Source organism: Balaenoptera musculus, chromosome 13 (assembly GCF_009873245.2).
Source record: "Balaenoptera musculus isolate JJ_BM4_2016_0621 chromosome 13, mBalMus1.pri.v3, whole genome shotgun sequence".
NCBI lineage: Eukaryota > Metazoa > Chordata > Mammalia > Artiodactyla > Balaenopteridae > Balaenoptera > Balaenoptera musculus.
Genome location: NC_045797.1, coordinates 36,784,575 through 36,798,736, shown reverse-complemented (window position 1 = coordinate 36,798,736; position 14,162 = coordinate 36,784,575). Strand labels below are relative to the sequence as shown.

The following is a 14,162-nucleotide window of genomic DNA, read 5'->3' as shown; positions in this document are numbered from 1 at the left end:
GGATGCAGGGATTTTTCAGTATCCACAAATCAGTCAGTATGATACACCACATTAACAAATTGAAGAATAAACACCATACAATCATCTCAGTAGATGCAGAAAAAGCTTTTGATAAAATTCAACATCCATTTATGATAAAAACTCTCCAGAAAATGGGCATAGAGGGAACCTACCTCAACATAATAAAGGCCGTATATGACAAACCCACAACTAACATCATACTCAATGGTTAAAAGCTGAAAGCATTTCCTCTAAAATCAGGAACAAGACAAGGATGTCCACTCTCACCACTTTTATTCAACATAGTTTTGGAAGTCCTAGGCACAACAATCAGAGAAGAAAAAGAAATAGAAGGAATCCAAATTGGAAAACAAGAAGTAAAACTGTCACTGTTTGCAGATGACATGATACTATACATAGAAAATCCTAAATATGTTACCAGAAAACTACTAGAGCTGATCAATGAATTTGGTAAAGTTGCAGGATACAAAATTAGTACACAGAAATCTGTTGCATTTCTATACACTAACAATGAAAGATCAGAAAGAGAAATTAAGGAAACAATCCCATTTATCATCGTTTCAAAAAGAATAAAATACCTAGGAATAAACCTACCTAAGGAAGCAAAAGACCTGTACTTGGAAAACTGTAAGACACTTATGAAAGAAACCGAAGACAACACAAACAGATGGAAAGATATACAGCGTTCTTGGATTGGAAGAGTCAATATTGTTAAAATGACTAAACTACCCAAGGCAATCTACAGATTAATGCAATCCCTATCAAATTACCAATGGCATTTTTTCACAGAACTAGAACAAAAAAATTTTAAATTTGTATGGAAACACAAAGGACCCCAACTAGCCAAAGCAATCTTGAGAAAGAAAAATTGACCTGGAGGAACGGGCTTTCTGACTTCAGACTATACTATAAAGCTGCAGTAATCAAAATTGTTTGGTACTGATGCAAAAACAGGCATATAGATCAATGGAACAGGATAGAAAGCCCAGAAATAAACCCACGCACTTATGGTCAATTAATCTACAACAAAGGAGACAAGGATATACAATGGAGAAAAGACAGTCTCTTCAATAAGTGGTGCTGGGAAAACTGGACAGCTACATGTAAAAGAATGAAACTCTTAACACCACACACAAAAATAAACTCAAAATGGGTTAAAGATGTAAATGCAAGACCAGATACTATAAAACTCCTAGAGGAAAACATAGGCAGAACACTCTTTGACATAAATTGCAGCAATATCTTTTTGGATTCATCTCCTACAGTACTGAAAATAAAAACAAATATAAACAAATGGGACCTAATTAAACTTAAAAGCTTTTGCACAGCAAAGGACACTATCAACAAAATGAAAAGACAGCCTATAGAATGGGAGAAAATATTTGCAAATGATGCAACTGACAAGGGATTAATCTCCAAAATATACAAACAGCTCATACAGCTCAACATCAAAAACAAAACAGAAACAAAAACAACCCAATCAAAAAATGGGCAGAAGATCTAAATAGACGTTTCTCCAAAGAAGATGTACAGACGGCCATGAAAAGATGCTCAGTATCACTAATTATTAGAGAAATGCAAATCAAAACTACAATGAGATATCACCTCACATGGATTAGAATGGTCATCATCAGGCTTCCCTGGTGGCGCAGTGGTTAAGAGTCTGCCTGCCAATGCAGGGGACATGGGTTTGAGACCTGGTCTGGGAAGGTCCCACACACCGCGGAGTAACTAAGCCTGTGTGCCACAACTACTGAGCTTGCGCTTGAGAGCCCGTGAGCCACAACTGCTTAGCCCGTGTGCCACAACTGCTGAAGCCCACGCACCTAGAGCCCATGCCGCAACAAGAGAAGCCACTGCAATGAGAAGCCTGCACATCACAAGGAAGAGAAAGCCCGCAACTAGAGAAAGCCTGCATGCAGCAACGAAGACCCAACGTAGCCAAAAATAAATAAATAAAATAAATTTATTAAAAAAAAAGAATGGCCATCATCAAAAAGTTTACAAATAATAAATGCTAGAGAGGGTATGAAGGAAAAAGGAACCCTCCTACACTGTTGGGAATGTAAATTGGTACAACCATTATAGAGAACAGTATGGAGTTCTCTTAAAACACTAAAAATAGAGCTACCATATGATCCTGCAATCCCACTCCTGGGCATATATCCTGAGAAAACTATAATTTGAAAAGATAACATGCTCCTCAGTGTTCATTGCAGCACTATTTACGATAGCCAAGACATTGAAACAACCTTAAATGTCCATTGACAGATGAATGGATAAAGAAGTTGTGGTATATATATACAGTGGAATACTGCTTGGCCATAAAAAAAGAATGAAATAATGCCATTTGCAGCAACATGGATGGACTTAGAGATTATCAAACTAAGGTGAGGTAAGCCAGACAGAAAAAGATAAATATCATGTAATATCACTTATATGTGGAATCTAAAAAAAAATGATACAAATGAACTTATATACAAAACAGAAACAGATCCACAGACATAAAAAACAAACTTATGGTTACTGAAGGGGAAAGGGGATGGGGAGGAATAAATTAGGAGGTTGGGATTAACATATATACACTACTATATATAAATTAGATAACCAACAAGGACCTACTGTATAGCACAGGGAACTATACTCAATATTTTGTAATAACCTGTAAGGGAAAAGAATCTGAAAAAGATATATATATATATATATATATATACATACATACATATATATATACACATACATGTATATATATACAACTGAATCACTGTGCTGTACACCTGAAGCTAACATGACATTGTAAATCAACTATACTTCGATAAGATTTTTTAAAAAAAAGTAACAGTACTGAACTGCTTTAAATAAATAAATAAATAAGTAAATTAAAAAAAAAAAAAGACCTGGGGAAAAAAATCTAAAAATAGATCTACAATATGATCCAGCAGTTTCACTACTGGGTATATGCCCAAAGAAAACACTAATTTGAAAAGATACATGCACCACAATGTTCATAGCAGCATCATTTACAGTAGTCAAGATACGGAAGCAATCCAGGTGTACATTCAGTAGATGAATGGATAAAGAAGAAGTGGTATGTATGAACAAAGGAATATTACTCAGCCATAGAAAAGAATGACAAATTTCCACTTAAAACAGTATGGATGGACCTGGAGAGTATTATGCTTAGTGAAATAAATCAGACAAAGACAAATACTGTATATCACTTATATGTAGAATCTAAAAAATATAACAAACTAGTGAATATAACAAAACAGACTCACAGATAGAGAACAAACTACTGTTTACCAATGGGGAGAGGGATGGGGGAGGGACAAGACACGAGTAAAGGATTAAGAAGTACAGACTTCTATGTATAAAATAAGATACAAGGATATATTGTACCCCACAGGGGACATAGCCAATATTTTATAATAACTTTAAATAGAATATAATCTGTAAAAATATTGAGTCACTATGTTGTACATCTGAACCTAATATAATATTGTAAATCAACAATACTTTAATAATACTGTGAAAAGATACAAAAATATTAAGACAATAGTGTAAGATAAGAATAATCAATATAGAGTTAACCAATTAAAACCAGAAAGTAAAAGATTAAATAATAAAATAATAAAGCATCCTCAAATGATAAAAAGTAAAATAATCAAAGATTAAGGAGATTTAAAAAATAAAATCGAACAAAAATTGAGGAGATAAGTAGATACGCAAATTAAATCTCTTTTGGAACTTCCCTGGTGGCCCAGTGGTTAAGACTCCACGCTCCCAATGCAGGGGGCCTGGATTTGATCCTTGGTCAGGGAACTAGATCCCTCATGCTGCAACTAAAAGATCCTGCATGCCGCAGCTAAAGATCCCACGTGCCGCAACTAAGACCTGGCACAACCAAATAAGTAAATATATAATTTTTTAATTAAATCTTTTTTAAAAAAATAATTATCAATTTCATTTTAGGTTATCCCACCTTGGCCCATGGCACTCCCTCAGGACTTGTTTAGAATTCCATCCTCTTGACCTCTGACAGGATCCTCCAACTCTAGTAGTGCCCTCCAGGCGGCACTCCTTAGCCTAGGTCTGTTTATTTTTTTTTATTTAAAAAATTTTTTAATTTTGGCCATGCCACGTGTCTTAGTTCCCTAACCAGGGATTGAATCTGGCCTCTTGTCAGTGAAAGGGTGGAGTCCTAACCACTGGACTGCCAGGGTATTCCCTCAAATTAAATCTTGACGTTAGCATCCTGTAAGAGAAGAATAAAAAGTGTCTTCTGAGCTGCGGAAGCTTCACAGCTTGAGTGCCTTACTGCAGATTGCTATGGGATAGAGGACAGTACCTACTTAATAGTGCCGTTTCTATCATGCTTCTCACATTTGAAGAAGCATCAGTTCTCAGATATTTTAAAAGAAATTTGAAAGAGTATGCTTCTTTCTTCATTGTGTCATGTTTTCAAGTCCTTAATTATTTTGTAAAACTTTGTGTATGAATGTTTCTGAATCATTGTTACAATCAAGGAATGTTTGGTTGTAACAACAGAAAGACACCCAAAAAGGTTCAGGTAAAAGGGTAGGGAGAGTTGATATCTTAAAAGGGCATTTCATTTCATTCAACTGCTGGCAGCCTCCAGGAAACAGTTCTCTGGAACCAGCTGTCTTGTTGACATTTCTCTGCATGTTTGCTTTTCTCTTCTCATTTGTTATAAATTGACTTTCCTGCTCATGCATTCACTTGCACATGGCCATATCATGACCATCTCAAAATGATAGCCTAAGACCTAGGTCTTAGTCTACATGACTTCTGGTTGTTCTTCCCACAATTAAATGTACATGTTCTAATTCCAGATCCCCAGGAAAGAGTAATAAATTGCTTCAATCAGTTGTGTTCTGGAGGTACAGTTGGGAGTGAGGGGACAGGGTCAAATGGCACAAAGGACGTTTGCCTTCCTGGGTTACGAGCAGGGCAGGTTTTCAAAGAAGAAATTATTGGCATCTCTCTCTTTTTTTTTTTTTAAGTTAACCATTTTTAAAAAATATTTATTTATTTTTGCTACATTGGGTCTTCATTGCTGTGCGCAGGCGGACTTTATCTAGTTGCAGTGAGCGGGGGCTGCTCTTCGTTGAGGTGCACAGGCTTCTCATTGCGGTGGCTTCTCGTTGCAGAGCATGGACTCCAGGCACACAGGCTTCAGTAGTTGTGGCACGAGGGCTCAGTAGTTGTGGCTCATGGGCTCAGTAGTTGTGGCTCGTGGCCTCTAGAGCACAGGCTCAGTAGTTGGGGTGCACGGGCTTAGTTGCTCCGTGGCATGTGGGATCTTCCCAGACCAGGGCTTGAACCCATGTCCCCTGCATTGGCAGGCGGATTCTTAACCGCTGTGCCACCAGGGCAGTCCCTATTCGCTGGCATCTCTTGTATACATAATTAATAATTTTATTTTTTATATGTAATGTGAATAATTACAGAGTAAAGAAAGGGTTCTTCTTTTTAGTCTGACCATGTCTTTCATTCTACCTGTGAATTATGTGAGCACATCTCTCCTCTCTTGATAGTGGTAACTTCAGTGAGTGATCACAGAATGAGATCATGCTGACTTCTAGATAGAACCCCCTTAAATAAATCTCTATATTTAAGGTTTACTTATTAATTTTATATTAAATGTTATCAAATGAAGACTTTAATTCTACCTCTTAAAATTAAACATGACATTTATTTCACATTTTAAAATAATTAAGTCCATTCATGTTAACATAGACATTTTTTGACATTTGACATTTTAAAATAAGTACATTCATGTCATATAGATTTTAAAACCTAATATTTTAGGATTTAATTCTTGTTCTTTGTACATTTATAGAATCACTTCCTGTTTAATTTTAAAATCGGAATTTCTCTTAGCATGCAGAATAAATAGATTATGATATACTGAAGGGCTAAGCTTCACTGTCTTGTGTCAGATTAATCGCACATATATAGGTCATCACTTATACTGACAGAAATATGGCTGCAATTCAGCAAAAAAGTGCAGTGGATAAGTTTTTTTATATAGGATGAATCCTATGCTTCTTGACTGGTTGTTGTGTAATTCTCCAAACAAACGAACAAACAAACCTCCATGATTTGGGAAAAAAAAATTGGTGATTATTTAACTAGGATTATAGTTTCTAGATTATTAAAATATGGGAAATATTGCTACTTCTGAAAATTAGCTCTTTTTTGGTGTTATTTTAATGAGGTAGCAGATCTTAATGTACTTCTTTCAGAGACTTCCAGGTCATATTGTAAGGTAAAACTGTATGTTACATACATACTTATAAGATCATGGTAAAATACACATAACATAAAATGTATCATCTTAACCGTTTTTAAGTGTACAGTTCAGTAGTATTAAGTATATTCACATTATACTGCCAATCTTCAGAACTTTTTTGTCTTGCAAAACTGAAACTCTATACCATTAAACAGCTCCTCCTGATTTCCGCTGCGTCCTAGCCCCTGGCAACCACCATTCTACTTTCTGTTTCTATGATTTTGACTACTCTAGATACCTCATATAACTGAAAGCACACACTATTTGTCTTTTTGTGACTGGCTTCTTTCACTTAGCATAATGTCCTCAAGGTTCATCTGTGCTGTAGCATGTGTCAGAATTTACCTTCCTTTTTAAGACTGAGTATTCCATTGTATATATATATATATATATACCACATTTTGTTTATCCATTCATCCTTTGGTGGGACACTTGGGCTGCTTTCACCTTTTAGCTATTATAAATAATGCTGCTATGAACATGGGTGTACAGATACATATACCAGAAAAGGAATTGCTGGATGATATAGTACTATTTTAAGTTTTTTTTAGGAACCGCTATGCTGTCTTCCATAGTGGCTGCACCATTTTACATTCCTACCAGTAGTCCGCAGGGTTCCAGTTCTTCCACATCCTTGCTGACATTTGCTTTCTTTTTTGTCCTTAATAGCCATCCTAATGTGGTGAAGTGGTATCTCATTGTGGTTTTGGCTTGCCTTTCCCTAATGATTAGTGATGTTGAGTATCTTTTCATGTGATTACTGGCCATTTGTATTATCTTCTTTGGAGAAATGTTTATTCAGGTTCTTTGCCCATTTTTCAACTGGGCTGTATTTTTATTGCTGTAGGAGTTCTTATAAGATATATGGTTTGCAAAATTTTTCTCTCATTCCATAAGTTGCTTTTTCACTCTGTTGATAATGTCCTTTGATGAACAAAACGTTTTAAATTTTGATGTAGTCCAATTTATTTATTTTTACCTTTGTTGCCTGTACTTTTGGTGTCACATCCAAGAAGTTGCCAAATCTAACGTAATGAGACTTTTCCCTATGTTTTATTCTAAGAATTTTACATAAATTAGGTGTTATGTTTTGGTCTTTGATCTATTTTTAGTTAATTTTTATATATGGTGCAAGGTAAGGGTCCAAGTTCATTCTTTGGCATGTGGATATCCAGTTTTCCCAATACTAAAATCACTTGATTATATCTGTGAGGGTTTATATCTGGGTTGTCCATTCTATTCCATTGGTCTGTATGTCTTTACATACTTTAAAATAATATAGTTAATAAAGTTTTAGAATATAACATCACTTGTAAATTTGATAATTCTTGTCTTTACTAACATGTCAATAGTTGGTAAGAAGCAAATATAATATCAGTTTTGGTTATTTGGCTTTTTAGTGACAGCAAACCATTTAGAAACAGGTATTCCAAACACAGTTTATTTTGGTAATCAGGCACAATGTCATCACTAATGTGAGTTACTGTGGAACTTTTTGGGGATCTGAGAATGTCAGAGAATAGTTGAAAAAGCTCATGCATCTATTCCTGAAGGAGAAAATGTGAACCTGTCAGTGCTAGTGCAGATGCTACCTAGCTGTTCTTGTTTGTGCCTCTGTTTTCACTTTAGAGCAGTGGAAGTTCATTCATCATCCTTCCCGTCTGTAGCAGAGCAGAAGTATCAATTTATTGGAATATTTAATAAATACCCCCAGGTTCACAACATTTTGAAAGCACAACATTTGTAAATCATGGACACTCTTGAAGATGTCATGTATAACATATTCTTACTATTGTCTGAACTTGGTTTTCTACATATTTGAGTTAATTTTTCCAGGGGCATGTGAAGTGGGAAAAATGGGAAATTTATCTAAGAACTAAATTTTGTTTAATTTTCACCTAGATAACTGGCAAACCTACCATCATCATCATTATATAGAACAAAATAATTTTATTTATATCCATATTTTATCTTAATATCTCATTTAAATTTTTACTTTTTAGTATGAACTATGGTCTACTCACAAAGGACCTAGAAACAGTACTGAACTTTTCTGCCAGTCTCTAGACAGTGGCCAAATGAACAAAAGGATATGGTAGATCAGAAAATGTGTTTTGTATTTCTGGTTAATGACTGTTTACTAGAAAATCTGGAGAAATTGTTGCATTCTTGACAAAGCCATGTTTTTCTCAATATAATGTTTTCTTTAAAAAATCTGTTAACTTTTGATTATTATGCTAAAGAAAGATAGGAATAGTAAAAAGGAAATTTGCTGGTAACTTTTCATTTCTTTTTAGTATGGTTCAGGTACTATGTAATACTAAAACTTTTCCAGAGCATGTTGAAAAATCTAATTTGGGTTTCACCTCCTTTCTGTATTGTATCCTCTGGTAGTGGTACAGAGGAATAGGAAGTAGGGAGAAAAATCTGAAGTACAAAAGACTTCAATCTAATTAACTCTTAACTATAAGATTTAAATATATAATGTACCTCATATACAATATTTGAAAAAGATGTTGATTATTATAGACATTTACGGTTGTGAAATATGTGCTACCTGCTAATGAATGGGGATCAAGAACTGTGAAGGGTCTGAGGTTTTTACCCTACTTGCAAGCCAACAAGTTATCAAACTACAGTTTCATGCTGGTAGAAGACATGAGACTCTGGGTCACAGACAAAAGAGAGTTTATTACTTACAGCAATAGTTGCTAGAGTATCAACATTTTTTTGCAGGGTGGGCATTGATTTCCTAAGTCCCATTCCCACAGGGTGATGTGAAGAGGGCCAGGTGACGCACACTCATTGGGCTGTGTAAAGGGTAGGAACTCTGAGCTTAGAGAATTCAAACCTTTTATAACAGGTTGTAAGCATATTGCTCCAGAAGGAGATAGTATCTGTGTTCCAAGGGGCAGTCAGTGCCTCATTATCAGTAATTCAAGAGACCCATGGAAAATTGTCTTCCAACAATGGGCCTGGGCTGAACTTTTCGCTTAATAAATACTTTATTCATCATGCAAATTAATAATATAAACAATATCACAAGAGGAGATGTTTAAAATACTTGGGAGAACCAAGTTTAAATATCCTACTTTTGAAGCACCTAATAATGTACAATTTAAGGAACTTCAGAAATTTTACATTATTGAAAATAAGTAAGTTAAAAACTTTTACTTAAGATGACTTTGCTGTTATGCTGCATGTTTTTGAAACTAATAAAACTTTACTTTGAAAATACTCTGAATTTAAATGTTTTAACTAATTCATATTATCTCTCCTCTTTTTAATTCATATTAGGGAGATTTTAATCTATATCAGGCCATGAAAAAGTTTAGATGTGAAAAATGTGGGTTTTTTAAAAATAAAAACCAAGTTCCTTATTTATACCAAACCGAAGTGAACCATTCTGAGAGAACCACCATCTCCGATTTCCTGAAAGTAAACAGATAGAAACAATTAAAATCATGTTTAAGCAGAGAGTAAAAAATAATTGACTTAATATTTATATCTTTAATATTCTTAATTTAAATATTTAAAAACAGTGAAACAATAAAAAGTTTAAAATGAATTGTATATGTGTAAACAAGAGAACTGTGTATTTATCTTACTCTTAAAATTTTGCTAGAGTGTTTATAAAAATCAGTGAAGAGAAATAACATACGAAGCATAAGACATTAAAGAAGGAAGGATAAGATGTTAGTTGAAATTTGGAAGCATCTGAAATGTTGCATACTGTGGGTCTTTATTTGTGATTCCACCTATTTGATTTTTTTTTAAGATTTATTATTTATTTATTTTTATTTTATTTATTTTTGCTGCGTTGGGTCTTAGTTGCGGCACATGGGATCTTCGTTGAGGCATGCAGGATCTTTCTTTGTGGCACGCGAGCTTCTCTCTAGTTGTGGCGTGCAGGTTTTTTTTCTCTTCACTAGTTGTGGCATGCAGGCTCCAGGGTGCGTGGGCTCTGTAGTTGTGGCGCATGGGGTCCAGAGCACGTGGGTTCTCTAGTTTGTGGCTCGCGGGCTCTAGTTGAGTTGTGCGAGCTCAGTAGTTGTGGCATGCGGGCTTAGTTGCCCCACGGCATGTGGGATCTTAGTTCCCTGACCAGGGATCGAACCCACATCCCCTGCATTGGAAGGTGGATTCTTTACCACTGGACCACCAGGAAAGTCCCCACCTATTTGATTTTACAATACTGTCTGTTCTAAAAGGTCCCATGTAGCATATATTTCTTTTTTTTTTTAATTAATTAATTAATTTATTTATTTATTTATTTTTGGCTCTGTTGGGTCTTCTTTGCTGTGCGTGGGCTTTCTCTAGTTGCGGTGAGTGGGGGCTCCTCTTCAATGTGGTGCACAGGCTTCTCGTTGTGGTGGCTTCTCTAGTTGTGGAGCATGGACTACTAGGCACATGGGCTTCAGTAGTTGTGGCACGTGGACTCAGTAGTTGTGGCTCATGGGCTTAGTTGCTCCACGGCATGTGGGATCTTCCCAGACCAGGGATTGAACCTGTGTCCCCTGCATTGGCCGGTGGATTCTTAACCACTGTGCCACCAGGGAAGTCCCAAGCATATATTTCTTAATTTTGATGTTTTACTGAAGATTTAATAGTGGCTCCTGAGATACTGGTTCATAGAAAAGATCGTGTGTTTATAAGCCCTTTATAAAACAGTATGAAGCTACAAAGAGATACTAACAAGAATCTCATCCATTTCCCATTTCTTATTCTTTCTGTCTTTCACATCTCCCCACCAACTCTATCAAGTATAGAAAAACAGAGGATTTTATGATAGGATTCTGAAGTTGGAGAGTGTTTAAATGTAAGACTAAATGTGAGTAATTTTATTTGAAAAAACAATACAGTGGGGACATTTTTGAAAGTTTGGAGATAACCTAATTAGAGTTGAAATGGTAAAGGGGAAAGGTAAAGAGAGTAGGCATGATGGTTAATATTTAAACTAACATGTCATAACTGGAGACATTTCTCTTATTAAAAATTATTTAAAATTTTATTCCTTAAGCTATATCTTGAAAGTTCTTTTTACTAAAAGAAGCCTTTCAGAAAGTCATTACATTATTCTATTTTAAGTAGTCATATCTCAAAGAAAACAGGTGTGGGGCTGGCAGGTAAGGGAAACTTGTATGTATGCATGTGCCTGTGGATCCTGATTTACACACACACATACACACACACACACACCCCAACCTGGAAAAAGAAGTAACAAGAAGAATGAGTAATTTAATATTGCCTGAGGCTTGTGTGTGTGCTGGCAAGTTCAGGGGGTTTAGGTAGCTTTTAATTTAAAAACAAAAAACATTGTAAGCACTGATATTTTAAAAATATTAAGCTCCATCTCTTGGTTTATAAGCTGCCATACAAAGTCTATTTTCTATACCACTAGAATGGTCAAGAAACCTGGATTTAGCTTTTGGTCTTGTACACTGACTGGCAGAGATCCTAGGTAAATTATTTTATTTTCCTAATATCTGGTTATAATCGTTGCTGGAAGGCCAGACTTTGCATTACCCAAGAAGTGTCATCTGGTTCAGCCATTCTTGATGTTCTTTGGTGCCTTCTATCCAGGCCTTAAAGCCTGTCTTACATTAGGACTTAACATTTAAAAAAGTAAAAATCATAGAATTAATTTCTCAGTGATCTCCCAGGACTTAAATTTTTTTTTTTTTTCTTTTGAAGGATTTCCTTTAAAATCCATTTTATTTTTAAAAGACTTACTTCTAGACATTTCCAAGGTTTCCATGACTGTGTATTCCATGCTAAATAACCTTAACTTGTACCCTATTTACCTTAGAGGAATATTTTAATGCGTAATGCAATAATGTATTTTGTATACTCCATTGTATAATCATTATTAAAGATAAAGTATATTCATTAAATAAAATTTGAAACATAGAAAGGTACTAAAATTTACCCACAGTCCCACCAGTCATATAAAACTATGGTTTAATGTGTATTTGTTTCCCGTCACTTTTTTCCACATATATGTTTTACTTATTTTTTTAAACACAGCTGAAAGCATATTGTATGTGCAGTTCTGTACATACAGTAGGTCCCCTGCATACAAACGAGTTCCGTTCTGAGAGTGAGTTTTTAAGCCCAATTTGTTTGTAAGTCCAACAAAGTTAGCCTAGGCACCCAACTAACACACTTGGCTATACAGTACTGTACCGTAATAGGTTTATACTACTTTTCACACAAATAATGCATAAAGAATAAACACAAAAAATAAAACATTTTTAATCTTACAGTACCCTGAAAAGTACAGTAGTACAGTACAACAGCTGGCATACAGGGGCTGGCATCAAGTGAACAGGCAAGAAGAGTTATTGGCTGGAGGAGGGAGAAGAGGTGGGAGATGGTAGAACTGAAGGATCATCAGCAATAGGAGATGGAGGGCAAGATGCAATTTCACTCACGCCTGACGTTGATGGCACAGGTTCTTGTTCCTTGCTGGATTCAATTCTATCTACCCTCTTGAATAAACGATCCAGTGATGTCTGGGTAGTAGCCCTTTTTTTCTTGTCATAGATGACACGGTAGCACTGGATTGCATTTTGAACGGCTGCTGCAACCTTTGTGTACTGTTCTATGTTTCCGTCCTGTGCCTCAAAAACTAATAGTGCCTCCTCAAAGAAAATCCCCTTGCCATTTCCTGTGTCGTGAATCTCTTCGGGTCTTCAGTTACTTCTTCTTTCTCTTGTCTGTCTTTGTCCTTTATCTGGGCCTCCAATTCCATCAGGTCCTCATTAGTAAGCTCCTCCTGTTGCACAGCAGATTCCATTGTTATTGCCTGGCGCTTCTTAGCAGTACCAGCTATGTCACCACTCCTTTAAGGCTTGCTTCTGGACATCCTGGCCTTGAAATAAAGATACTGTACTACTGTACTCTATACAATACTGTACAATAAAGTACACAAAAGCACAACCACTTGTAGAGGATACACGCACGTGACAATGTACGCCAGACACGTGAACTACCTTATGTGATTGGACATGCAAATGCACGTTCGCATCTTTAAAAGTTTGCAACTTGAAGGTTCGTGTGTAGGAGACTTACTGTATTTGGCTTTTGAGTTTTTTGGCCTTACTTTAAACACTTCTCAACGCTCCCACAAAGTCTTTGTTTTCAGTGGCTAAATTTTATTATATTAATTACTATAGCTTTACTTAACCATTCCTCTTTTTGGTTAAATTTATATTGTTCCCAATTTCTTCTTTTTTATAAATAACCCTATGATAGACATTCTTAGGCATGAAGTTTTTTCTGTGTTTAGGATTATTTCCTTGGTATAGAGCTGTAGAAATGGAATTATTGTACCAAAGTTTATGAAATTTTAGGCTTTTGGATAAACACTCTAGAATTGGTAGTTTTGCTTTGTTTCTTTCCTAGTTTGGGAGGAAGTGATTTTGTTTGGTAACCGGAAGTGGTGGTTTCAACAGAGGCCGATCTTCATTTTATTACATGCTGAAATTGTGCTTACCCTTGACTGAATGCTACATGTTAATTCTTGTAATAATTTACTTCAACAAAAGGGTTTTCCCCAGGCCCTCATTTGATTTCTACATATAGTTAAGTACATTTTCTGAGCCACACCCTATTGCTGTTACCTAATGTTGGGTGATACCAGGTCACTTTCTTTGAAACGTACACAGACTTTTGTAAGCAAATTCTACAGACAAGTTAAGGTTTGCTTTGCTACAAAGTAGATTTTGACATGTTGCTCATTTAATTAATATAAATACCCTTTTTTAATACACTAAGTGATCATCTCATTATTTAATGTTAGGTTTCCCCTGTGTTACTGATG

The 14,162-nt window shown here is 35.6% G+C and overlaps 1 protein-coding gene across 1 annotated transcript in view; it reads right to left on the bottom strand.

Moving 5' to 3' along the window:
• Positions 1-9,400: 9,400 nt before the first annotated feature.
• The window catches only part of LOC118906362 (WD repeat containing planar cell polarity effector), a 409,302-nt gene continuing 404,540 nt past the window's right edge, over positions 9,401-14,162 (bottom strand). The window contains exon 19 of the mRNA XM_036873828.1: positions 9,401-9,769. Within this exon, the coding sequence (XP_036729723.1) occupies positions 9,719-9,769 (51 nt within the window). The 3' untranslated portion in view covers positions 9,401-9,718. The remainder of the gene's footprint in view (positions 9,770-14,162) is intronic.